The sequence below is a fragment of the Haliotis cracherodii genome, unplaced genomic scaffold, assembly GCF_022045235.1.
Source record: "Haliotis cracherodii isolate W230 unplaced genomic scaffold, xgHalCrac1.p SCAF_15, whole genome shotgun sequence".
NCBI lineage: Eukaryota > Metazoa > Mollusca > Gastropoda > Lepetellida > Haliotidae > Haliotis > Haliotis cracherodii.
Genome location: NW_027266270.1, coordinates 8265371 through 8292324, shown reverse-complemented (window position 1 = coordinate 8292324; position 26954 = coordinate 8265371). Strand labels below are relative to the sequence as shown.

Below are 26954 nucleotides of genomic sequence, written 5' to 3'. Positions count from 1 at the left end.
GACATTATGCTGGTGGTCGGTCTGTAGTTATATATGGCAATGAACACAATTAATCTGCAAGGTTACGAAGAAGACAGTCTTAGCAGGGTGAAATTGTGTCACTTGAACATTTTAGTTGTTGGTCCAATCTTGCAGTAAAAAGATAAGAAAGAAAATGACATAATGTTTTTCATTTCTTAAAAAATCTTATATTATGAGTGCCATGTTTATAAAGCTGGTCTCAATGGTTTTGCAGAGTTGTGACTTGTGAAATGAGAGTTATCTCCCTTTTGTACATTGTCAAACAAACTTAATAAAGTTTGTTTGATATCGCATCATTGGCCATTTCACGTAGTCACATTACGTTAATCACATAAGTTTGTTATGCCATAATGTAGCATCAGTCATTAAAAAAAATGAGTTTCTGATCCAATTTATTTTCTACAATTAATTATTAGCATCAACAGATATTTACAAAAAAAGTGATATTTTTTTACATCATTATTCATAATATTTCTACCCAATGATAATTATCAGGGAACCTACCAAAAGGCAAGTCCTCAAACAGGAAAAAACCTGGTCTCTGACTGTTTGTTTCGTGGACTGCTGCGAGTAGTGTAATTTGACACCATTTAGACATTTGACATGTCACTATTCTACTCCCCAATCTGACTATCTGAGTGACAGGAGTGAAATTCAAATTTGGATTACATACTTACATAACTTTCTAAATGCAGTCCTATTCCAATATCTGTGTCAGTGTTTTTCACAGTCTGTAGTCCTGCCACCCTTCACATGGTCAAACCAGACAAATATTATCATGAAATAATGTTTGGTTCCTGTGATAGTTCATCAATGGAGTGTTGCTCTGCTTTCAACCATAAGACAACAGGTGCCACTGGTAGGAAACGCCTCCTCCATCTTTTATACTTTTAGAGTGAGTGAGTTGGGTTTAACACCGCTTTTAACATTATTCCAGTCATATCACGGCTTGTCAGCTTAATGTGGGAGGAAAGCCCGAAGTGATGCAGGTCTTAGACATTTACCTCTTCGGTGAAACCCACGAGCACGGGTATGGTGCTGACAAACCTAGAAACATAATCGGGGCGAACCGGGATTCGAACACATAATCATAGGTTTCTGGCGTGCCCAAGGGACGCCACTCTGCACAATGAATCACGGCGCCTTAGACGACTGGGCCACCCGTGCCCCCGCATCCTTTTAGATGCTTCATCACCTCAATGTCAAATCCTTCTTTGTCCTAGGTTTCATAACAACTAGAAACATCATCCATTTTGACACAGAACAAGATCAGAATTGCATGATTACACAAAGAATTCAAATGTCATCAACTACTTAGTTTTGATTGGCACAGATCTACATATACCATGAAGGTGAAATGCATACAAAGTTAGGATTTCGTATAGAAATCTTCAGAAGCTTAGCTGATGTAGATTCAAATGCTAGAGTAAACACCATGCTGTGATGAATCACAGAAATGACTTACAACGTGTGAAGAGCAAAGTGAAGCGAGTGTATAGACAGGCCACTCAAAGACTAGACAAGGAGTTCTTATTTTGCCATACATCAATAAATGCTCTGAAACTTCTTCTGAAAGTGGTACAGAGAAGCTTTCTCGCAAAAAGGATTAGGAATATATCAGCTGGAATTTTAGAAAGAGCAGTTCTGGTTCGTCAGCACTGAAGTCATCATTTTGGAACCAGGCCTCGAGAAGTCGGATATTTCGGATCAGTGATCCCGAGCTTCTTGGCCGTACGTGGTCTGAAAGGAAATAGAAATGTATGAGAGTGCAGGGACAAAATGTATTTTGTTTTCAAACATTCCACAGGACACTCAAAAAGATGTGAATGCGTGCCCTCTGGAATAGAGGTGTGCCAACTAGAAGAATATTTTGATCCATCATTGAACTAGTTACATCATTTCACCAATAATTGATAAGAAGTAGACAACAGTCTTACACAAAATCTGATCCAACTATCTAGATAACAAAGCAAAAGGACACCTGCACTGTATATTATGCCGAAATAATTCTGGTAAGTACTAGACATGTTCAGGTCAGTGTCCGAAATACAGAAAACTATATAACAAACACGCTCATAACGAACTGACGTATATAACGAACATAGATTTTGGCCTTGGCCATTTGCTGTATATATATGTTGTATATATGCTTATAATGAACTACGGTTATATCCAACTAAAATCACTGGTCCCTTTGAGTTCGTTAAACCATGGTTCATTGTAACTGCCTGCCGGCCCGTGGCTGGTAACTTTTCTGTCAGGCTGCATGGAATTTTCCTTCCCCTCCCTGACTGTCTGGCAGATAATTTTGAGACTACTTACGTATTTAGTTTTATTATAACTCCTCGTAGATTCTCAAGTAATTCTTTGCATTATTTCAACTGAATCAAGACACAATTTGTCTCTTATTGTTCACGACTTTTTAATCTATATAACGTCTGACTGGGGGCAGGTGACTTTGAAGATGAGCAGGCAACACTTATGGGTCACCTGCCCAACTGTTGTTGGGTTTCAAAAATTATTACAAAGACCGGTTCAGGTAACTCACCTTGGAACAGTCTTTTCTCTCCTCTTCCCTGACTTGGGACGTGAACTGAAGATACTCGGACTGGAGAACAAACAAGGAACTGATAGTTCTTCAGTTTAACATTGAGCAAGATCACAATCTCATTAAAATCAGATCTTTGTACTTGTTACCGTTGAACAAAGATCTGAGGACATCCCATTAGGGGTCACGTCAGAACAACCTTTCATCCAAACAATCAGTTGGAATGTGTTTTCTAATTATGCAACCACTGGGTATTCCGAACGACAATCACGGGTTTTACGGGTTTTATATCCATACGATCTAGGCCATCTATAAGCCATTCCAGAGTGTTCGTCTTATCAGTTTTAATTTTTTTAATCGAGAACACATCAAAATATGTTTCGAAGAGTAGTAGCCAGTTTGAAAATAGTGTCGTGAAGCTTGAGAAAGTTGCCTTCTGATTGGCTAATGTCGATTTCTTGTCAGTCATTTCATTGGTCGGTCAAAATTCGCGAAACGTCGTTCTGGCATGACCCGTAATGAGATGTCCTCAGATCTTTGTTTAGCGGTAGTGAGAACTAAGATCTGATTTTAATGAGACTGGCAAGATCAGTGAGCTGCTTTGGACAGTATTTCAGTCATATCACGGCGTGTCAGCTTGATCTTCTTGTGTGGTTTACCAGCATCACCTTTCTCACCTATCTCATCACATCAAACATTTCTCTAATCAACACTGCATGACTCTGTTGCTGGGCCCTTCATACATTTCCTATACATTTTCAAGTTTCTCTGCCAGTGAATAGCTTTAAAGACCCGTGAAGATCTGGGTCAGAATAGGTCTTCAGCGATCCATGCTTGCCACAAAAAGGTGACTATGCTTGTCGTAAGAGGCGACAAACGGGATCGGGTGGTCAGGTTCACTAACTTAGTTGATGCATGCCATCGTAAACCAATTGGGTGGATCAATGCTCATGATGTCAATCACTGGATTGTCTGGTCCAGACCGCCGTCGTTTAGCTGAAATATTGCTGAGTGCGGCGTTAAACAGCAAATAAACAAAACAAAATTAAACAAAATTCTCTGAACAATCTGGTTTTTGCAGCCCACATGTTGGGAGCACTGACCTTCCGTCTATGTCCAGGTCATCCTCGTCCTGCAGGGCAGCATCCAGGGCAGCCTGGACCCGCGGGGCCACTGCCGGGCCTTCGTAGTCACGGGTCGTCCTGTTGGGCATGTCCATTTCAATCTCCAGAATATTTTCTCCCTGAAGTTAATTCAGTTTAATATTGAACATGTGCGAAGGTGACAATTTAAGACGGACATTGGAATAAGTACATGTGTTTAAATTAGACATTTCTGTTGAACTGCATTATTTCTGTTTAACGTGGAGCACATGATATAGTATAGTTTGTCTTAGCCTGTATTTCAGCTACAGCTTAATGTGGGGTGAAATCCAGAACTAATTAAAGTCTGACTTTTACCACTTTGATGAAAACCACAGTGCTGACAGAGCTGGAAACAATGAGACAGACTCTAGGATTCTAATCCATGATATTATGAGATGAGATACAACTCTGGACAGCAAAATATAGCACTTGGGCCACTCATATTCCCTCACATCTAAAGGTGATGAGGAGAAATTTGATTTAAAGTCGCATCCAAGATTATTGCACTTATATAGCGACGTGCATGCATGTGCGTGTGTGGCTGCTTGTACTAGTCTGGACTAATGCCAAATTTATAGTGCTATAGCCATCTGAGATACCATGTCGCAGTTTAACACGAATACCCCACTCAGACACTGTATACTGACTCTGAGCCTACAAGTCCTTGTTTTAGCCCCTTAATGCCGAGGGCCAGGAAGGGTAACAACAAGTACTAACGTTTGGTATGACGCGGCCAGGAGATTAGACCCCGGACCTTCCGCTCTACCACTAGACCACAGAGGCGATCCCACATGTTTGTTTGCTTGCTTGTTTGTTTGTTTGTTATTTCACGCCGCAATCAGCAATATTCTAGCTATATAACGGCGGTATATAATCGAGTCTGGACCAGACAATCCAGTGATTGACATCATGAGCATCGATCCATGCAATTGGGATCGATGACATGCATCCTCCAAGTCAGCGAGCCTGGCCACCCAATCCTGTTAGTCGCCCCTTACGACAAGCATAGTCGCCTTTTACGGCAAGTATGGGTCTCTGAAGACCTATTCTACCCTGGATCTTCACGGGTCCGATCCCACATGTAAAGGAGCCAAACTTCAATTGATTTGACTAACTCTGCTTATCTAGAACATGTTCATTTGTTTGTTAGAAATAAATCAGCTAGATTGCAAAGTTTTATTTGTCTCTTGAAAAACATGGAGTGAGTAGCAGGATACATCTAATGAACTAGCATAGCAACAAATGGTGGGATGTCCCCCAATGGGATTGTGAGAAGGGACTAGTAAGTTTCCTTTGAATAACAGTCAGTAAGTGAGTATAGTTTGAATCTGCTTTTAGCAATGTTCCAGCACAATCACAGTGGGGGCACCAGAAATGAACTTCACACATTGTACCCATGTGGGGAATCAAACCCAGGTGTTCAGCGTGACAAGCGAACGCTTAAACCACTAGGTTACCCCACCGCCTTCTTTCAATAACAGGAGGGAGGGGGTACATAAGCTTAGATATAAGCATCATGAATGCAACAATGGCGACCCACTTGCACTTCACACAACTGAAAATGTGTGAGAGCTTGAATTTGTGTGCTAGTAATCCCCTGTAAAAGTATATTTGGGGGAACGTTTGCGATATTGTGTGAATCCATGATTCATTCCCCGCAGTCGTTATAGTTTGATAAGAAGCTAGATAATCCAGGTATGACAAGTGATTGCTGAAGAACAACATCTTACAAGCACCTGTTAATTTCATATAACACAATTTGGTTACCTTGAACCGTGGGTTGCCTTTCATTGCTGCAGAAACTTTGGCAAAGTCTGAAACAGGTCGTCTGTTGCCGAGAGCTGAGATTGGACGTTTTGCCATTGACTGAGCACTGCAAAAGAATGCATAAAGACTAACTTCAAGAAATAACAGAGTATCTGCAACAAGGCAAAGAAGTCCTAACGCTTGGCTGAATCTCGCACCAAAATATCAATGCTGTGGCAAATTCTACATAAAATCAACTCTAGCAACCTTTCCATGATATATATAGACAGCAATACCTAAAATGGTAAAATAAATGTAACATATATTTCTGCTTACTGTTTTTCAAACAAAATTACGGCTTGCCCTTCAAACCTTAAATGAGTAAGTAAATGCAGTTTTGCAGTGCAAGTCAACAATAATCAGACTATTTCACAGCAGCTGTCAATGGTCATCCCGGACCAGGGCCCTGTTCCACAAAGCGATCGTAGTGCTAAGATGATCGTAACTTCCATACTTTAACATAGACTTACGACAGTCGTAGTGCTACGATCGCTTTGTGGAACGGTGTCCAGACACACAAGTGCTGTTCACATTGAGCAAAAATCCTCACCATGCATGATGATACACACTATCAGGAAATACATTGTAACCACTCAATTCTCCCTAGTCGGCTGTTATGACAAGCAGCTGGCAGGGACATAACTAGACCTTCTCAGAGGCCGACATTCGGACCTAAATCTGCAGCAAATGTCAGTAATATTCCCAAATTAGAATTAAACATTTCCCAAATTATGCTGTTATTGCTGACATTATGCCTTGCAGAAGTAACTATTATTTCACTGACAACATGACCAATGTAGAGGAAGGGGCTTTAATGCTCACAACGCATGGGATTACACTGCTTGACCCATTTGTTTGGGTGGTGACCATGGTGATGCTGGGTTGTGTTCGGGTGAATTGTTTTTAGAAGCTGGAAACTTTGTTCAAGTACATTTCCACATTAGGATCGAAGAAGAAGGAAAATTGCATAGTGTTAAGATAAGTTTAAAAATGAAGAATTTGTTCCAATTTGACTGACAAGGGCACTTAGTTTTCAATCCGACAAGTATCACACTGGGGACCTATTAAACGTCAGCAGTCGGCGAGATGCACCTACTTCTTGTTGGTGATGGGCTTCAGATGCCACGAGTCATCATCCTCGTCGAAGTAAGCCCTGTTGAGAACCTTGTTCTTTTCTTCGTGTGGGATGAAGTTCTCAATGATCAGCAGTCTGTAACAAGGCAAATAACATCCGTCAATGATACTGACATAATGTGTGTGAGAGTGTTTTTAATGCTGCATTCCAGCATTATGGCTGCGCCAGTTAATAATCAAGTCTGGACCAATCAATCCAGTGATTGATATAATTCAAGCAACAATCCCTGCATTCTGGGGATAAAAATAAGAAGTCCATTAATATTGAGCCCAATTCCATTCACCAAGCGAATGCACATGGCACTACAGTATTATTACCCCGGTCAATGGATCAGTGGGCACTCGACTTTCATTCTCAGCTCCATTGGGAGTATACAACCTGAGCTGCCTGCCCCAATCAGACACAGTATACTAACTCAGAGCTATGAGCTAAAAAGTCCACTTTTACTCCTTAAGCCAAATGCCAGGCAGGGTAACAAGAAGTGCCATCTTTTGACATCTTTTGGTATGATGTGGGAAGAGGATTAAACCACCGACCTTCCACTCTCTGGGCAGACACTCTGTGCACCAGAACACTTGTCATGTTGCTGAAATTTTTCATTCTTTACCAGCATTGAAAGAGATGGTGCTCACAAGATCGAAAATTCAAATTGAACATTAGGCTGCTACTGACAATTTCTGATATTAGTCATCCTACTTTTATAAATAACGTAATTTTTTTATTTTTCAAGAAATATATTTCAAGGACATTAGAAGCATGTCACCTGCCAAACCCCAAAGTAAGTAACTGAAGCCATGTCAATTCAAGCCAGTTCTAACTGGTGAAAAAAAATGTGTTGAATCTTACTTGAGTTTGAGTTCCCTGGTGAGTTCCATCTGTGTCTGTTCCAGTTCCTGGCGTTCTTTGACATGTTCCTCCTGCATGTCCTGGATCTCCTGCTTGGTCTGCTGCAGCTTGCTGAACAGCTGCAGGAACACACAAACACAGCATTTGTTTGTTTGTTTGCTTGTTTATTTGTTGTTTAACGCTGCAGTCAGCAGTATTCCAGCTATATTACGGTGCTGTGAATAATTGAGTCTGGACCAGACAACAAGTAATTGACATCATGACCATCGAGCCACACAAATGGGATACGATGACATGCATCAACCGAGTCAGCGAGTCTGACCACCCGATCCTGTTAGTCGCCTATTATGGCAAGCATAGACGATTTTTACGGTAAGCATGGGTTGCAGAAGACCTATTCTACCCCGGATCTTCACGGGTCCAGAAACAGATGAGAGATGAACTGATGTTAGAAAGTGTCAGACATAAAGCCGTGGACAGTTTACATTAGACAGAAGCGTGACACTGACAGCGTACTAGGGATTGACACTGCTCAACAATCTGTCAGTGTGATGTCGACACTGCTCAACAATCTGTCAATGTGATGTCGACACTGCTCAACAATCTGTCATTGTGATGTCGACACTGCTCAACAATCTGTCAGTGTGATGTCGACACTGCTCAACAATCTGTCAGTGTGATGTCGACACTGCTCAACAATCTGTCAGTGTGATGTCGACACTGCTTAACAATCTGTCAGTGTGATGTCGACACTGCTCAACAATCTGTCAGTGTGATGTCGACACTGCTCAACAATCTGACAGTGTGATGTCGCCACTGCTCAACAATCTGTCAGTGTGATGTCGACACTGCTCAACAATCTGTCAGTGTAATGTCGACACTGCTCAACAATCTGACACTTGCGATTGAATCTCCTCAACAATCTACCAGTGTGATGGTTCGTGCATTAAAAGTATTCTGAGTCTTCCTGACCTTCTTCAGCTTCTTCGTCTTCACGTCGACCTCCTGCTGCAGGGAGGCGTATGTGCCCTTGATCTCCTCGGCCGACTCCTCCTTCTCCTCAAGCTTCTGCTGTATCTCACGCTCCACTTTCTGTGTAAGATACAATTAGTTGTTACAATAAACATCACACTCATTGGTTTAATTAGCGCCACACACAAATATTCCAGCTATTATTGGCAGCCTGTAATGATGAAGTCGGGACCTAACAATACAAGGATATTGTGAGCAAAGTCCCACGTAGTGACAGGCAATCAACCAGGTCACAGAGCCTAGACACCCGATCCATTAAGATGCATCATACAAGCAGCATTGGTTGCTGGACACCAATTCAAACCCAGAATCCCCACTAGGTTCAAGCTCATTCAGACAAACAGGTGATGAGAGTGAGTGAGTGAGTTGGGTTTTATGCCGCTTTTAACAGTATTCCAGTTATATCACAGCGTGTCAGCTTAATGTGGGAGGAAAGCCCGAAGTGATGCAGGTCTCGGACGTTTACCACTTCGGTGAAACCCACGAGCACGAGTATGGTGCTGACAAACCTAGAAACATAATCGGGGCGACCCGGGATTTCAACCTACAATCATAGGTTTCTGGCATGCCTAAGGGATGCAACTCTGCACAGCAAATCGCGGCACCTTAGACAACTGAGCCACACGTGCTCCCCCTAACAGGTGATGAATATCAGTGAAGACAAATATTGAAGACAGCCATAAGTAGTTTAATGCTGCTTTTTCAATTATTGCAAAAACCAAAATTATTGAGAAAAACATAAACCTCATAATTACCAAATTAATCTGAACGAAATGACGGTCCATCAAACACTCAAACTCACAACAAATCTGAAAACACATGTTTATCATGTTTATCTCCAAACTGGTCGTAAGTGACTACAACTACTTTGATGATAAAGGAGGTTACAGGTGACCCAGTCATCAAAGGTGCGACAATTTGTGCGCAGTTGTGACCCTTAAGGTCTGAATCCCAAAATGGCTCTGATTATGTTTCTAGGTTTGTCAGCACCATAACCTTGCTCATGAATTTCCCCAAAGTGGTAAGCGTCTAGACCTGCATGGCTTAAGGCTTCCTGACAATCTGTGATATAACTGAAATACAGCCCAGAGTAGGGCTAAACCAAGCTTGCTCTAACTGATAGTGATAACTGACCTTTCTGTCAGCAATCTCCTGTCTCCGCTGTTCCAGGGCCCTCTGTTGCTCATTGGTGTGGTCGACAATGTTCTTCCCTCCCATCAACAACTTGCTCTCCATAGCCTGGGGGCACAAATGATTAGCTATAATTTGACTTGGAGATAAAACATTTCTAAAAAACAACTGAAAATTAAATGCTAATTTGATAATTCAACTGAAAAATACATCACCGTAAGAAAAACATACTCCTAGGATAGATTGTTTTATCTAAACTTGATATAGTTGAAAATTGAAACAGTAAAAAAATATGAAGAATTTGAATTAAATTCTACGAAATGGTGATTATTTCAATAGCTTGCTATATTATTACACCTCTTTTTGTCAAAATAGTAAATACCTGCTTTCATTCCTGTAATTTTTTAGAAAAAGGGGGAAAATCTAACTTTGTTATCTATTTGAGAAATATTCAAGGAAAAAGCTGGCCAGGGCATTCTCCAAAGCCATGTTACTAACTGACCTTGATCTTGCCAGCGAGGGCATCAGTCTGGTCCTTCTCTTGTCTCAGTATCTCCTCCTTCGCCTTCATCTCATGCAGGATTCTCTCTTTCTCCTACAAGCAATCATGACCATCTGTCAGTGGTCTCTATTTACAAGGGCCCTAGCGACAAAATCACTCAATTCTTATTGACCATTTTTGCCCTATCGCTATTAAGCACCCCAATCAAATATGATTGACCAGTACAGGCACCCAGTGCCCATACTATGCTGAAAGTCATATTCCTGAAAATATGAAGGCCTGAAAAACATTATTTTTTTTATTTCATATATGTGAAATTATAGTCAGCATATCTAAGCAAATTAATTAAAAACAACCTGACAAGCTACATTATTTGTATGCAGTCTTTTACCCACTGAGCAACATGAGGGAGTCCATGTTGCTGAGTGAGTGTATGTTGCTGAGTGAGTGAATGTTGCTGAGGGAGTCCACGTTGCTGAGTGAGTGAATGTTGCTGGGTGAATGTTGCTGAGTGAGTGAATGTTTCTGACTGAGTGGTTGTTGCTGACTGAGGTAATTTTGCTGAGTGAGTGAATGTTGCTGGGTAAATGTTGCTGAGTGAGTGGTTGTTGCTGACTGAGGTAATGTTGCTGAGTGAGTGGATGTTGCTGAGTGAGTGGATGTTGCTGACTGAGGTAATGTTGCTGAGTAAGTGAATGTTGCTGACTGAGGTAATGTTGCTGACTGAGGTAATGTTGCTGAGTGTTGAATGTTACGGATTGAGTGAATGTTGCTGATTGAGTGAATGTTGCTGATTGAGTGAATTTTGCTGAGTAAGTGAATTTTGCTGAGTGAGTGAACAGGTGCTTGGGACCTATTTCAACCCTGGTTCCCACAACATTTCACCACCTACCTCTGCCATGATGCTCTGATCGTTGAGGATAGCCTTCTTCTCGGACTCCAGTTTCTCCTGCTGGGCTTCCATGTAGGACTCCACATCATCCTCCTCATCACCCTCATCCTCGTCATCGTCATCACTCACTTCGATTATTTCTCCATTTCTGTCTCTTCTCACTCTCTTCTTCTTCTTCTTCTTCTTCGGACCTCCTTTGGAGTCCAGTTGGTTCTTCAACCTGAAGTAGAGGGAAACCCTTGGTATATGTGGGGGTAGCCTAGTTGTTTAAGTAATCGCTTGTCGTGTGAACACTCAGGTTTGATTCCCCCCATGGGTACAATGTGTGAAGATCATTTCTGGTCTCATCCATCGTTACATTGGTGGAATATTTCTAAAAGTGGCATAAAACCATATTTTATTACTAAAAATGTTGGATAGGATTATTTGTAAATTTAACACAGACCTGTATACACATGGCATATTCTGTAATCAATACATTAAATCAAACTTCACTGTATACTCAGACCTCCAAATACTTAATTAACTTTGAGCTGATTGTGTTCAAATATGTAAAAAAAACACCCGAAGAGCAAAACAATTCTGAGCCTTTATGTTTGTTAATTTGTTGTTTAACGCAACACTCAGCAATATTCCAGCTACATGACGGCGGTCTGTAAATAATCAAGTCTGGTCCAGACAATCCAGTGATTGACATCAAGAGCATCGATCCACGCAATTGGGATATGATGAAATGAATCAACCAAGTCAGCAAGCCTGACCACCCGATCCTGTTAGTCGCCTCTTACGACAGGCATAGTCGCCTTTCAGGGCAAGCATAGGTTGCTGACAACAGTACATTAATAGGCATATGGAGGGTATATACTTTCTTCGTTCGAATATCATGGAAACAAATATTCTGTATGCTTCACACCCATGATCGTGGATTTCACGAAAGTGGTAAACAACTAATACTTTCATCATTTCAAACATTTCTCCACGTCAAGCAGCCACGCTGTGATATAACTAATATAGTTGATAGAGACGCAAAACCAAACTCGGATCTTCTGGATCTTCACAGGTCCAATACTGAGATTTACCCTTCAGCTTGTGGACCTGTATTTCCGTACAGATCATTATTCACCGAGTGAGTGCAGGCATCACATGCATGAACACACATAGTTTTCTGCCTTTACAAACCTACCGGGCAATCTCCTCCTGAAACTCTCTCAGTAGGGCATCCTTCGGGTCTTCATTGATCTTGGGTATGTTTTTAATATTCTTGGCTCTGTTGGCATACCTGTCAAACAAACACACCTCAGTCAAATAGTCAGTACTGGATATGTGAAACTCTGAACCAGTAATATCAGATGTGGTGAGGTGAGGGGTTTAACGTCAGGTCCAAGATTATTGCACTTATATAGCGATAGTAATATCAGAAGTAAAAAAATATGAAAGTCATTTTGCACAAAGACTTCGTTATTTGAAACACTTCAGGGCTACTTAGTTTCTTTCATATTTGGTCTCAACTGTTACCATGGTTACACGTGATCTCATACACACGTGATAGGATCTACAACCCAGCATATACTGTGTTACGGACAATCATCAGTACAAGGTCATGGGGAATTGCAGTAATCTGCACCGGGTATCATGTTTGTCAAGTCATGTAGCCCTTGAATGATTTTTTTGTTGATCAGGAGGACATGGCATATTGTCGTAAACACCTTATCCTGATGTTAGGTACATTAGTTCTTGGACTTTATCTAAACATCGGTTGACAGATCTGCAGAATAGTGCAAGTAGTGATACATTCACACATCTGTGGATAATCATCGATTTACAGGGTTAACTTACACACCTGAGGGTAATCATAGATTCACAGTGTTAACTAACACAGCTGTGGGTAGTGAATGATTCACAGGGTTAACTTATACACCTGAGGATAATCATAGATTAACAGGGTTAACTTACTCACCTGAGGGTAGTGAATGATTTACAGGGTTAACTTACTCACCTGAGGGTAGTGAATGATTCACATGGTTAACTTACACACCTGAGGGTTGTGAATGATTCACATGGTTAACTTACTCACCTGAGGGTAGTGATAGATTCACAGGGTTAACTTACACACCTGAGGGTAGTGAATGATTCACAGGGTTAACTTATACACCTGAGGATAATCATAGATTAACAGGGTTAACATACTCACCTGAGGGTAGTGAATGATTCACAGGGTTAACTTACACACCTGAGGGTAGTGATAGATTCACAGGGTTAACTTACTCACCTGAGGGTAGTGAATGATTCACAGGGTTAACTTACTCACCTCAGGGTAGTGAATGATTCAAAGGGTTAACTTATACACCTGAGGGTAGTGAATGATTCACAGGGTTAACTTATACACCTGAGGATAATCATAGATTAACAGGGTTAACGTACTCACCTGAGGGTAGTGAATGATTCACAGGGTTAACTTACTCACCTGAGGGTAGTGAATGATTCACATGGTTAACTTACACACCTGAGGGTAGTGAATGATTCACAGGGTTAACTTACACACCTGAGGGTAGTGATAGATTCACAGGGTTAACTTACACACCTGAGGGTAGTGATATATTCACAGGGTTAACTTACTCACCTGAGGGTAGTGAATGATTCACAGGGTTAACTTACACACCTGAGGATAGTGATAGATTCACAGGGTTATCTTGCACACCTGAGGGTAGTGAATGATTCAGAGGGTTAACTTACACACCTGAGAGTAGTGATAGATTCACAGGGTTAACTTACACACCTGAGGGTAGTGAATGATTCACAGGGTTAACTTACACACCTGAGGGTAGTGAATGATTCACAGGGTTAAGTTACACACCTGAAGGTAGTGATAGATTCACAGGGTTAACTTACACACCTGAGGGTAGTGATAGATTCATCATAGTTGTAGCTGGCTGGACCGATGTTGGCCACCATCACAGTGCGTGCATTGCCTCCTAGGGAGTCTGTAATGATAGCAGATAGTTCAGTTGCTTTTAATAAAGCCTTGGCGAGTTTACAAATTAAATTCTTGGTAAGCAGGGTTAGAACTAAACTGAAAAGCTTTATTAGCCTGAGTAAGGATAAAATAACCTTGTAATGTTAAAATAATGGGGAAATTGATAAATTTATACTTGCCAACAGTAATATGTACTAGCCCCGAGCTAGCGGGCTAGTGTTAATTTCTAACACCAGGTAAGTGCAGTAAGTTCTCTCCATTTCAAACGCAGTTAGATTTGACAGACCCTCTTCATGAGTGGGAAAATGTTCTTAAATATCCAAGTCAACAATACTTGAGGCATATCATCATTAGCCATAGCAGCCTATAAATGATAAGTCTGTACCTGGCAAACCAATGAACGAAACCAAAGAAAATGAAAACTGTGCTGTCTGATGTTAATGATATCTCCACCTACCCTGCAACAATCTGGTGAGCTTGGAGTCTCGGTAGGGGATGTGAGAACACTTCCCATCTACCAGAGCAGAGATGACATTACCCAGGGCAGACAGGGACAGGTTGATTTTGGTAGCCTCCTTTAAGCGATCACCCTGACAAAATAACAGACAATAGTTAATATCTGTAGGATCGATATGAGCATAATCAGATCACACAATAACCCAAGGATCATACCAGGGAGGAACAAGATCAGTTTCCATCCTTGCCGAAATAGGCTGGAATTTCTCAGCTTGATCGTAGCGCCACCAGTGGCTATTACGACTTTTGTCCCTTCTATGTCCCCCTTATTGACCTTGTTTATCACTTGCCTTTGCTTAAAAAAAAATAGTGGCGCCCAGTGAAGACAATCTGACCGATAATCAAGATCTATATTGTAATAAAACAGGTCCTACTTTGCGAAGAGCATCAAATCACATTAGCACCTTGATTAAAAACATGAAAAGATTTGGAAAATATCTGTTGACACTAAGTTGGTGGTACACATTCTTTGCAAATCCTGCAATTGACCGAAATCTGCACTGTAGTTTACGAACCGGATGTCGATTTCATTGCTTGATTTTGATTGGACAATGCATAGACTCGTTAGTCCAGCCAAATCATAACTTAATAATTCCAGCCTAGTTTGGCAAGGGTGGAAACTGGACTTTCCTAGTCAGTTAACTCCCTTGCCTCAGGAAGATGCTCTTCACACTTAGTGTCTTTGAACACAATGTAACAGTCGTATTTACTGTTCAAGACTGCACTTAGCAATATTCCAGGTATATAATGCAGTCTGTAATCCATCAAGTCTGGACCAGACAATCCAGTGATTGATATTAGAAAAGAACCGTCAGGGTACACAATCAACCAAGTCATCAAGTCTGACCACCCTTTCCATTACAGTGTATGACTAGCATAGCTTGCTGGGGACCAGTTCTAACCCAGACAACCACGGACACCATAAAGTCTACCACATATACTGACTGTAGCTCCCGTCTTGGCCTGCCGCTCGCTGCCTGCTAAATCCACCATGTTCAACTTGCCAACACGGATGTGGTTTTCACCGTCTACTCCCAACTGCAAACAAATACATGGAGAATGTTTTTGATCACTTAAAACATAAGATTTTACTTCAGCTTCTATTTACACTTAAGAACCACAAGAATATAAGTCTCCACTGTTGGGATACGGAAAGCGACATATTGAAGTTTGAGTGACAGTAAAGCTTATGATTCATTTAATATCAAAATTAAAGAATGAACTCGTTAACATTACATTACGCTTAAACCAGTGTCTTGTGTGCGTTATAAGGCTCCAAACATTCTGCTGGACCACTCAAAACATACTACCAGGATGTAAGCAACTTCTATTATTATTTAGAGTGAGTGAGTGAGTTGGGTTTAACGCCGCTTTTAACATTATTCCAGTTATATGACAGCGTGTCAGCTTAATGTGGACGGAAAGCCCGAAATGATGCAGGTCTCAAGACATTTACCACTTGGTGAAACCCATGAGCACGGGTATGGTGCTGACAAACCTAGAACCCACAATCACAGGTTTCTGGCATGCCCAACGCATGCCCAAGGGACGCAACTCTGCACAGCGAATCGCGGCGCCTTAGGCGACTGGTCCACCCGTGCCCCCTATTATTATTTAGAAAAAATGAATTGTCAATAAATACTAGCAGAAAGATCAGTGATGGTTTGTTTGTCATTCAAACTAGCATTACAAGAATAACCTCATAAAAGCTCATTTTTTTACCATTTAGACTTAACTTTGTTGGGACATAATTACTTCATAATAATTTAAATGCTGCACTTCCTATGTTATGGTACAAAAGACATCAATGGGCGTGTCCATTGTATACATGACAGACAGGCACTGTACGAAGTACATAAGAACAATTACAATTACCGATAACATGGACACAAAATATAATACGAACCAACACTGAAGAACTTGTGGACTACAAATGCTACTTCTGTTGAGAGTTACAACAACCAGACAAAACAATAGGATTCACTTAAGACGTACCTCACTACACTCAACAGTGACAATGAAAATGGCATGAGATCGGGAGCTGTGTTCATTCATATTAGTTGCACTGAAATCAGAAATATTCATCCATCAAAGTCATTCCTAATATTCCATGCAAAATTGTATATCATATTTCTCTGACTCATTGAAACGTAGATCTGACCTATCAAATTTGTATTACAACCAATGCACTCAGAAATATTCTATAACTACATGATAGTGACCTGTAAATAATGAAGTCTGAACACGGAATTCCAGTTGTTGATATTATGAGAAACACTCCACGCAGTCAGGGAATGAAGATACCGAACCCTCTTACGACCAGTGTATGTAGCTGGGGACCTATTCTAATTCTGTAGCCCCATACGAGTTCAGAAATGCAAGCAGCTGATTCCAGACACACAGTATCAAATCTCACCCAACACATCTATTCTTGTTTCAAACTTTCATCACACATAATTTATTCAGCAATATAAGATAGCTACACGATAAACTGCAAAGAACAATGAAGAACAAAGCATGGAAAATTTCATGATAAAACATTGTTCTATCATGACGTCATTTCTGGAGATTTGAATATGCGCTTGCAACTTGATGACGTCAAAAATTGAACGTTATTTTTTAGAGAGAAGTGTCTAGTGAGTTGTTCCTCATAGATGTAGCTTGGCAACGTAGATAAAAGCAATGGTCGAACGATTGCATCCGAAAGTGGAAGATGTGACACTATGTATTGGGAGAAAAGGTACAGTGATTAACTTGAAAATTGTGAGAATATGTGGGAAAGGCCAAATTTAACTCCCATGTTCATAAAACGGACTTGTCTGACATTGCTGAGATCGGATTCTATTCAGACAGTCATCATTATTTAAATACGGGTAAATATTCTTAAAGCTTGTACATTTTATCAACATCCTTATAAAGAGGCTGTATAAAGAGGCTAATATTGATATCACTCATTAGAAATAAATGTTGTGGTTGTTTATCGCACTGCAGGGAGAATTCGTCCCACATGGTTTGTTCTCCCTGTGGTGTTTCATTGTAAGATAAACAACTCACACTCGCTGCTTATCTCTTAAATACAAATCATATGCAAATGATACAAGAAAAAGAGTATCAAATCTCACCCAACAGATCTATTCTGGTTTCCCACATTCATCACATGTTCAATTTCCTTGACACTCTTCGTCACAAAGGAAGATAAGTCCTGAAAATAGACAGCAATTATGCATTATCCCCCAGGACCTAGCATGAAACACCAGTCAGTTCCTACTACTGGTTTATCATGAAGCTGCCCAGTACAAACCTGGAGTCAAAACCCTCTGGTGAATACAATCACTGTAAATATAAAACCATGATTCTACCTCTAGGAAAACTGGTCTTCAAAACTTGGCCCATATGCCAAGACTGGAGATGTATCTAGGATTAAAAAAAAGTGCCCTTGGCAGTCTATTTGGAAAACAATTATGATATTGTTCCATATCAAATGCTTTTAATGTTCTCATTTTTCTAAATTTTGAGGAATTGGGATATTTCATATACAAGTTGGGAATTTTTACTGTTATGTACTACAACTTGGGGCTGAATATAAGCCTCTGAGCAGGTCCAGGTAAACCCCTGCATTAGCTAACATCCTTTAAAGTAAATTAGGTGAGGTGAGGTGAAATTGGGTTTAACGTCGCGTCCAAGATTATTGCACTTATATAGCGACGTGCATGCACGTGTGTGTGTGCGTGTGTGGTTGCTTGTACTAGCCCGGACTGATGCCGATTAATAGTGCTAGCTCACTGAGAAACCATGTCGCAGTTTAACATGAAAAACCCACCCAGACACAGTATACTGACTCTGAGCCGACCAGTCCTTGTTTTAGCCCCTTATTGCCAAGGGCCAGACAGGGTAACAACAAGTACCATCTTTTAACGGCTTTTGGTATGACGCGGCCGGGGATCAAACCCTGAACCGTCCGCTATCCGGGGGGACGCTCTACCACTAGACCACGGAGGTGGTCTAAAGTAAATTAGGTGAACTATTGTTAACTAGTGTGTCTTAAGCCTGACTGCTTTTGCCTTATCTCACCTCTTACAGAGGGGTTCATTGATCTTCATGCAAAAAGAAGTATTCAGAGTAAAAGATCTGATTTTAATGAAATAGCAAAGAAAACATAATTATCGTTTTATTTTCACTGTTTAGCCCAACTTAGTCCAGTTCACATGGATCCTTCTTAGTGCATGGGAATAACATCTCATCAAGTAATATTTTTAATCTGCGACTACATTGACTTTGTTGACTCACCTTCACATAAACACCAGTATCAGGCCTCTCCTTGAGGTCCAGGCGTTTAGACTGATCCTTGGACAACAAGTCCCGCACCTCCTCCTGCACATACAAGCAATGTCAGTCAGACAGATACCTGGCTTCACACATTCAGTGCGGTGTATATAACATGTGCAGACATTTGCACTCATTTGGCATCTAAATTTGGGAAAAAGAGTTTTTTGTTCAAATTAGGGATCTTTGTAAGTGCTTAGTTTACTAAACTCAGAGGAACTTTAACATTGTAACATTACAGGCAATGCCATAAAGTAAGAGAAAGGTTGTTTTTCTGCTATTAGTGAAATACAAGGCCCTCAACATTGCCATAACATTACTTGTAACTTTAATAGCATGAATTAGTCAATTTTGAATTTTTGCTGACATCTGCTGTTGAATATCGGACTCCGGGCAGGTAGTTCTATGGCAAAATTCTCCCATACATATTCCCAGCAATTAATGGGTACCTGGTAGGATGGTTGTTTACCTTCTAGCACCTAACAGGCAGCTTGGGTTGTATACTCCCCAGGGAGCTGAGAATGATTGTTGAGTGTACACTCATCAATTGACCGAGTTAATAAAGGCCTAAGCGCTTAGAGCATGCTTATGTATGGAGTACAGCCCATCAAAAATGGACTATTATTATTATATTTGTCCAGATGTGTCAGTTGGTTTGTTGATAATTTCAAGCACAAGAGAGAGAGAAATTCTGTGATGTTAGAAAGTTAGCGATGAGAACGATGGAGATGGTGACATCACTTTCAAGATGAAGCAGGGGCACAGGTGGCCCAGTCGTCTAAGGCGCCGGAATTTGCTGTGAGGACCAAACATCAAGGAGCACATGACCCCCTATAATATTAAATACTTTAAGTATTGTTTTTTCCTTCAGTTGGTTGGTTGGTTTGTTGTTTAACGCTGCACTCAGCAATATTCCAGCTATATGATGGCGGTCTGTAAAATAATCAAGTCTGGACCAGACAATCCAGTGATTAATATCATGAGCATCGATCCAAGCAATTGGGACCTATGACATGCATCAACCAAGTCAGTGAGCCTGACCACCAGATCCTGTTACGACAAGCATAGTCACCTTTTTACGGCAAGAATCACAACCCCCAAAATAAGCTGTTTTTTACTTAGCAGTATTTTTTCACTTAAATTTTGTTGTCAACTTCATGGACATCAAGTAATACTTACCTGATATATTTCTAAATACGACGCTCGAACAAGGTACTGTTGATTCTGTGAGCGGGAAATATGCTGGAATATGTGTTCAAAAGAATTGGGGATCACCCCTCGTAATTCTGGATCGTTCTTGACACCTGGACAAAACAAACAACATAGAGATCAGACCAAATCAAACAATTATTAAGACAAATCATGGGAATAGTTCAGCTATCTCAAGACATGTCAGATTGATATGCCAGGGAAGCATCAAGTTATCCAGGTCACAGACCTTTGTTGGATCCTTGTAAGGCGAAAGGAGTGAGTGAGTTGGGTTTATTGCCACTTTCAACACTATTCCAGTTATATTGTGGTGTACAAGCTTGATGTGGCAGGAAAGCCCAAATTGGCGCAGGTCTCAGATGTTTACCACTTTGCCGAAACCCACAACCATGGGTAAGGTGCTGACAAACTTAGAATCATAATTTGGGCAGTGTTAGAAACTAACAATTTTAGTCCACATAAGTGAGTATGGTTTAACGCTGCTTTTAGCAATATTCCAGCAATATCACGGCGGGGGACACCAGAAATGGGCTTCACACATTGTACCCATGTTGGGAATCGAACCCGGGTCTTCGGCGTGACGAACCAACGCTTTAACCACTAGGCTACCTAACCGCCCCTAGTCCATATAATGATAGCATATAGCAAAACCTTTATCATTGTTTAAAAGGAGAAATTTTTACTAGTCCTCATGATACCTTAACTATTGGGCACTTTGGCAAGACTATAGGACCATTGTTAATTTCTAACGCAGCTGGGTGAACCAGGTTTCAAACCCACAATCATAGGTTCCAGGTGTGCCCAAGGGACACAACTCTGCATGGTGAATTGCAACACCTTAGCCACCAATACCCCTTGAAGGGATACAACTCGGATACAAATTGTGTCACTTAAGGTCACCCGTGCTCTGTATGTCATTTGACAAAGCACAGAATTAAGTTAGCCGGATGATAGCATGTTAGAAGTTGTCTGTCCATACCTTGCATGGTGAATGTTTTCCCTGTTCCGGTCTGTCCATAGGCAAAGATTGTACCATTGAATCCCTGCAGGACCGACTCTACCAGGTCATGGAACGTCTCGTCATACAGATCTCTCTGCTTGGAACTGTAGTCAGCAACACGAAGCAGGGTGAGTAAGTTTTGGTTTAATGATGCTTTGAACAGTATTTCTGTTGTACTAAGGTGTGTCAGCTTGATATTGAAAGAAAGCCTAAAGTGATGCAAAGTACATAGTTTTTTTTTGTTTTTTTTTTAATATTACAGCTATATGACAGTGCTTTGTAAATAATCAAGTCTGGATCAGACAATCCAGTGATTGACATCATGAGCATCAACCATGTCATTGGGATACGATGACATGCATCAACCAAGTCAGTAAATCTGACCACCGTATCCCATTAGTCGCCTAGTACGACAAGCAAAGACGCCTTTTACGGCAAGCATGGGTTGCTGAAAATCTATTCTACCCTTGATTTTCATGGGTCGCTGACATATCAAGAAACATATCCAGGGTGAACCCGGATTCAATCTTGAATCATAGATCTGTCCGGCACGTCTAAGCAATGCAGCTCTACACAGCCGATAGCGGCACCTAAGATGACTGCCCCATACAGGACAAGGAGTGAAATGGTTTTATGTTGCTCTTTACAAAATGTGAGAAAATATCTAACAGGAAATTGTATATAATTTTAGACATAGAAAAGCATAAAATTTTGTTTGCTTGTTGTTTAACACCACAGCCAGCAATATTCCTGCTGTATGACAGCGATGTGGAAATAACTGAGTCTGGACCAGCAAATCCAGTGATGATATTTGTGAGCAACGATCCACATTGTCAGGGTACAAAACCACACTATCAAGCAAGTCAGTGAGCCCCACAACCAATTCCATTCGGTTGCCACTTATGACCAACATAGGTTTCATGCGACCAATTCTGCCCGGAATCCCCATGGATTCAAAGCATAAAATAATAGAAAAATGATGGAAAAAACAATCTCTGTATGAGAAAGAACAGTTGTCGTCCAAGACTTACTCAGGGGGAAGGTGGCAGAAATTGCACTTGTGCCCAATTCCATTGTCTTTTTGGACAATAAACTATGTGTCAACTAACAAAGACTTACTTCCAGTCATAGACGGAATCAAATGTGAAAGTTTTAGGCGGTTCTGTGGTGGAGCCTTTGGTACTGCGGAGGTCTATCACGCCCCTGTTCACATCCATATTCACCACCCTGGAAACACAACATAATGCCATAATAACATTTGGCCCACTATAGTGTATAAAGTTCGGACAAGTATACTGGTCCACGAAACAAATGCCAGTCAACATAATATCAGGACCAGAAAGTTTTAAATTGAGGTGGACCAACTGTTTAGTGAATGAGTGAGTTGAGTTTATCGCCGTTTTTAACATTATTCCAGTCAACAGGTTAAATCACGGTGTGCCAACTTAATCTGGAAGGAAAGCCCGAAGTAATGCAGGTCTCAGACATTTACCACTTCAGTAAAACGCATGAACGGGGGTATGGTGCTGACAAAGAAACATAATCGGGGCGACCCAGGATTCGAACCCTCAATAATAGGTTTCTGGTGTGCCCAAGGGATGCAACTCTGCACAGTGAATTGCAGCACCTTAGACGTCTGGGCCACCCGTTCCCCCCACCTGTTAAGTGGAACACTAGTACATAAATGGTTTCATTCTTCATAGAAGGAAAGGTTTAAAACCAGACATCAGGGTTATCAGAGCATGAATAAAATCATAATGACACAGTTAATACAGTTCCTGTTGCCAGACAATCATGGAGATGAGAGCAAATACTGACCTTCCAAACCCACTGGCTGTTTCTTTTTCGTTCATGGGCCGACATCTTACCACCACCTTCACACATTCACCACCTTTGTTTGACTTGCTCTGAAAACAATGTTGACAAAATGGTGATTTGTGGTCAATCAAAGTATGAACATCACCAAGAATATAGTCAATGCAGTTTCTGTTGGTGCCTAGTATACAGGTTGTTTTGTTTATTTGTTGTTTAACGCCACACTCAGCAACATTCCAGCTATATGATGGCGGTCTGTAAATAATCGAGTCTTGACCAGACAATCCAGTGATTGACATCATGAGCATTGATCCAGGCAATTGGGATACCATGACATGACATCCATCAGCGAGCCAGATCACCCAATCCCGTTAGTTGCATATTACGATAAGCAGTCAGCTTGAAAGGCAAGCATGGGTTGCTGAAGACCTATACAAAAACACTAGAGTACCATTTTGTCTTTTTGATGTATTTCTCTTCCAAATGATCCTCAACACATGTCAATCAGCATCATTTTCATCAGATCTGAAAAGATAAACAAACCATAGAATATTTGAAAGAAATGTTGGTATATTTTGTTATAAATATCATTTACATTATTACACCTACGGTATCATGTAGGGCTGGGACGAGGCCAAATTTACCACCCAGGTACCCTACCCCCATTTACCCGAACATACCTCGGTACCTGCAGGAGGTTTGGTACAAAATGTCCTTTTAGGAACTATTTTACTGGAGCCAGCTGGGAGCCCTAGCAAAAACCATTGATATACAAGTTTAAAATGATCAGATCATGCATACACTGAAGATGGCTGAATTTATCTTTACTCAAACATATAAAAGTCAGAAAGAATGTGTGCATAGTCAGGTAGAAACGCGAACATTAGCAACTTGTAGTTAAACCATGGTGTTTTATTGTCATTAACAATATATCACGTGACTAACCATGGGTCCGGGTATTCCTGTGGGTCCTACTCTGGACCCACTGGACCTTAGGACCCAAGTTACCCACACCATCCCTAGTATCATCTGATACATACTATAGCTTGAAGAATTTGTAACAGATGGAAAAGAATCCAGCTGATCTATGGGTTAAACATGTTAAATGTTATCACATACTTAGAGAGTAATCTACATGAAATTATCATGATAATGGATTTTCTTGGAAGTCCTTGGCCTTGGTGGTTTTTTTGGTTTGGTTTGTTGTTTTACGCCGCACTCAGCAATATTCCAGCTATATGACGGCGGTCTGTAAATAATTGAGTCTGGGCCAGACAATCCAGTGATTTACACCAGGAACATCGATCCACGCAACTGGGATATGATGACATGCATCAACCAAGTCAGCAAGCCTGACCACCCGATCCCGTTAGTCACCTTTTACGACAAGCATAGTCGCCTTTTACGGCAAGCATGGGTTGCTGAAGACCCATTCTACCCCGGAATCTTCACGGGTCGGCCTTGGTGTACACTGTAATTCCAACTTGTGACTGTGAGTAGGTTATTTTACATTTGATAAGTAAATATGTATCTGTTAAAAATCGATGTACAGGTACGTCAGCTGAAAAGAATACTGAATACTTACAGTGTTTTTAAATAATTTTTTTTTTTTTAATTCCCATGCATATTTTAAAGTAAGTAGCTCAAAACTACCTGGGTAATGATGATTTTTTTTAGCATTTTACACAAATACACAACTTATCTGGAACTCTTTTACAATCTATAACACAGGGTCTTACAATGACTTATAAATGGTTGCCTTTCAGAAAGTACTTGCAATAAATGTGCAGTAATTACCTGTTATGTAAAACACTGTATCATACAATATGTTTTTTGGAATTTCTTCTTCAGATGTGTCACAGCTAAGAATAGAAAAACACTCATTGTTTTAAACAGGAACCAAAATTTTTGGAACTTGTCCAAATTCCCCTGTATTTTGATATACATGTAGTTACTATAGTTGGGGTATAGCTAAAACGACACTTCAGCAAAACATCACCGAGCGAAACGGCATCAAATGGCAAAATCGTCACCTCCCCTAAAGCAAAAAAAGGCTACTATTGCCTGGGGAAAAAGTCGCCTTATTTTTTTTTAAATACATGAAATTAAACTCACATGGTCACTTACAAACACAAATAATTGTGAAATGTTAAGATAAATAGCAATTTTATAGATATTTCAAATATATCTCCCCTTTCTTCTAGCAGCTGACATCACAGGAATGTCTCTGCTGATAACAGACCTTGGCCCTGCCCAAGGAAAGCATACATACAACATAACATAATAAAACATGTAAATAAAGCATATATATATACTACTACATAAATTATTCTTATTGTTATTAAAAATAGAGGTGCCGTTTTCGCCCGACAATTAGTAGGTGTTGTCGCCAAATGAGCTGCGGTTTTCGCCCGAGAAATCGGTAACGTTTTGCTGACGTGTTGTTTTAGCCTGCAGCCCTGTAGTTTGGGTAAGGGTTTGGTTTCATTGTTGTGTGTTCTGTAACATGCATTATTCCTGACCTCACATGAGCAGTGATACCTACTGAAACAACATCTGGTTGTATTTAGATCAAATGGATTATGGGGATAGAATTCACAATAATCATCATGATCATGACTATTCACACAAATTTAATGATATTTTGAGGAAATGATACAGAACAAAAATATGTTTTTTTATTGCAAAGAATAAACATGATAAATATTACCAGAAGATTTCGTGGTCTAGTCAATGTAACAAAGCATGAGATTGTTAGTGTTACTGTCACTGTGTGTGTGTGTTGTGTGTGAACTCCAATAAACAACGCACTGTTGATATGACATACACAGTCACATACCATCACTAACTGATCCCTCTGTTCCAAGTTGTTTTCTACCAAACTGAAAAGTGAACTGTCTCGATCTGAACGCACGATAATATTATTAGAATATTCATTCATAATGAGAATTATCATAATTACAGTGCATACCTCAACGGTTTACTATTTGGGGTGATTTACGAACATGAACAATAAAGAATTAGACTCCTGTATTACCATGTCAACTGTCAAAACATCATCGTCGCTGATTCTTGTCAAATCCATGCAGACCAAACACAAGTATTTGGCATGCGCTCTATGAACTTCCTGTTTATACAAGGGACATAACTCCATTCCATTCCAACTATCGGGTTCGGATGCGAAATGCGTTCGTAAAATATTCTCCTAATAACCTCTTGATGAGCATGAGCTGTTCCCTTATTTTCGTGCACCAATAATGTTATCGTACTATTCGTTGTCCATTAGTGGAGTAACTGGTCACCAATAATATTATTGTACTATTCGTTGTTTATTGCTGAAGTAACTGGTCACCAATAATATCATTGTACTATTCGCTGTCCATTAATGGAGTAACTGATCACCAATAATATCATTGTACTATTCGTTGTCCATTAGTGGAGTAACTTGTCACCAATAATATTATTGTACTATTCGTTGTCCATTAATGGAGTAACTGGTCACCAATAATATCATTGTACTACCGTTGTCCATTAGTGGAGTAACTGGTCACCAATACTATTATTGTACTATTCGTTGTTTATTACTGAAGTAACTGGTCACCAATGATATTATCGTACTATTCGTTGTCCATTAATGGAGTAACTGGTCACCAATAATATCATTGTACTATTCGTTGTCCATTAATGGAGTAACTGGTCACCAATAATATCATTGTACTATTCGTTGTCCATTAATAGAGAAACTGGTCAGCAATAATATCATTGTACTATTCGTTGTCCATTAATGGAGTAACGAGGCACCAATAATATCATTGTACTATCCGTTGTCCATTAATGGAGTAACTGGTCACCAATAATATCATTGTACTATTCGTTGTCCATTAATGGAGTAACTGGTCACCAATAATATCATTGTACTATTCGTTGTCCATTAATGGAGTAACGAGGCACCGATAATATCATTGTACTATTTTTTTTCCATTAATGGAGTAACTGGTCACCAATAATATCATTGTACTATCCGTTGTCCATTAATGGAGTAACTGGTCACCAATAATA

At 40.3% G+C, this 26954-nt stretch overlaps 1 protein-coding gene across 1 annotated transcript; it reads right to left on the bottom strand.

Moving 5' to 3' along the window:
* Positions 1–311: 311 nt before the first annotated feature.
* LOC139462227 (kinesin-II 95 kDa subunit-like) lies at positions 312–26014 on the bottom strand. Its single transcript, XM_071243821.1, has 23 exons — positions 25933–26014; positions 23347–23420; positions 22899–22987; positions 22200–22307; positions 21060–21184; positions 20051–20175; positions 18836–18919; positions 17671–17750; positions 16544–16613; positions 15494–15586; positions 14490–14622; positions 13952–14039; positions 12242–12337; positions 11059–11278; positions 10167–10259; positions 9668–9772; positions 8474–8593; positions 7502–7620; positions 6617–6730; positions 5482–5587; positions 3673–3812; positions 2570–2629; positions 312–1761 (listed from the first exon to the last, which is right to left on the bottom strand). Exons 2-23 carry the CDS (start codon positions 23347–23349, stop codon positions 1689–1691), a joined length of 2244 nt encoding a protein of 747 aa, XP_071099922.1. The 5' UTR covers positions 23350–23420; positions 25933–26014; the 3' UTR covers positions 312–1688.
* Between the last annotated feature and the right edge of the window lie 940 nt (positions 26015–26954).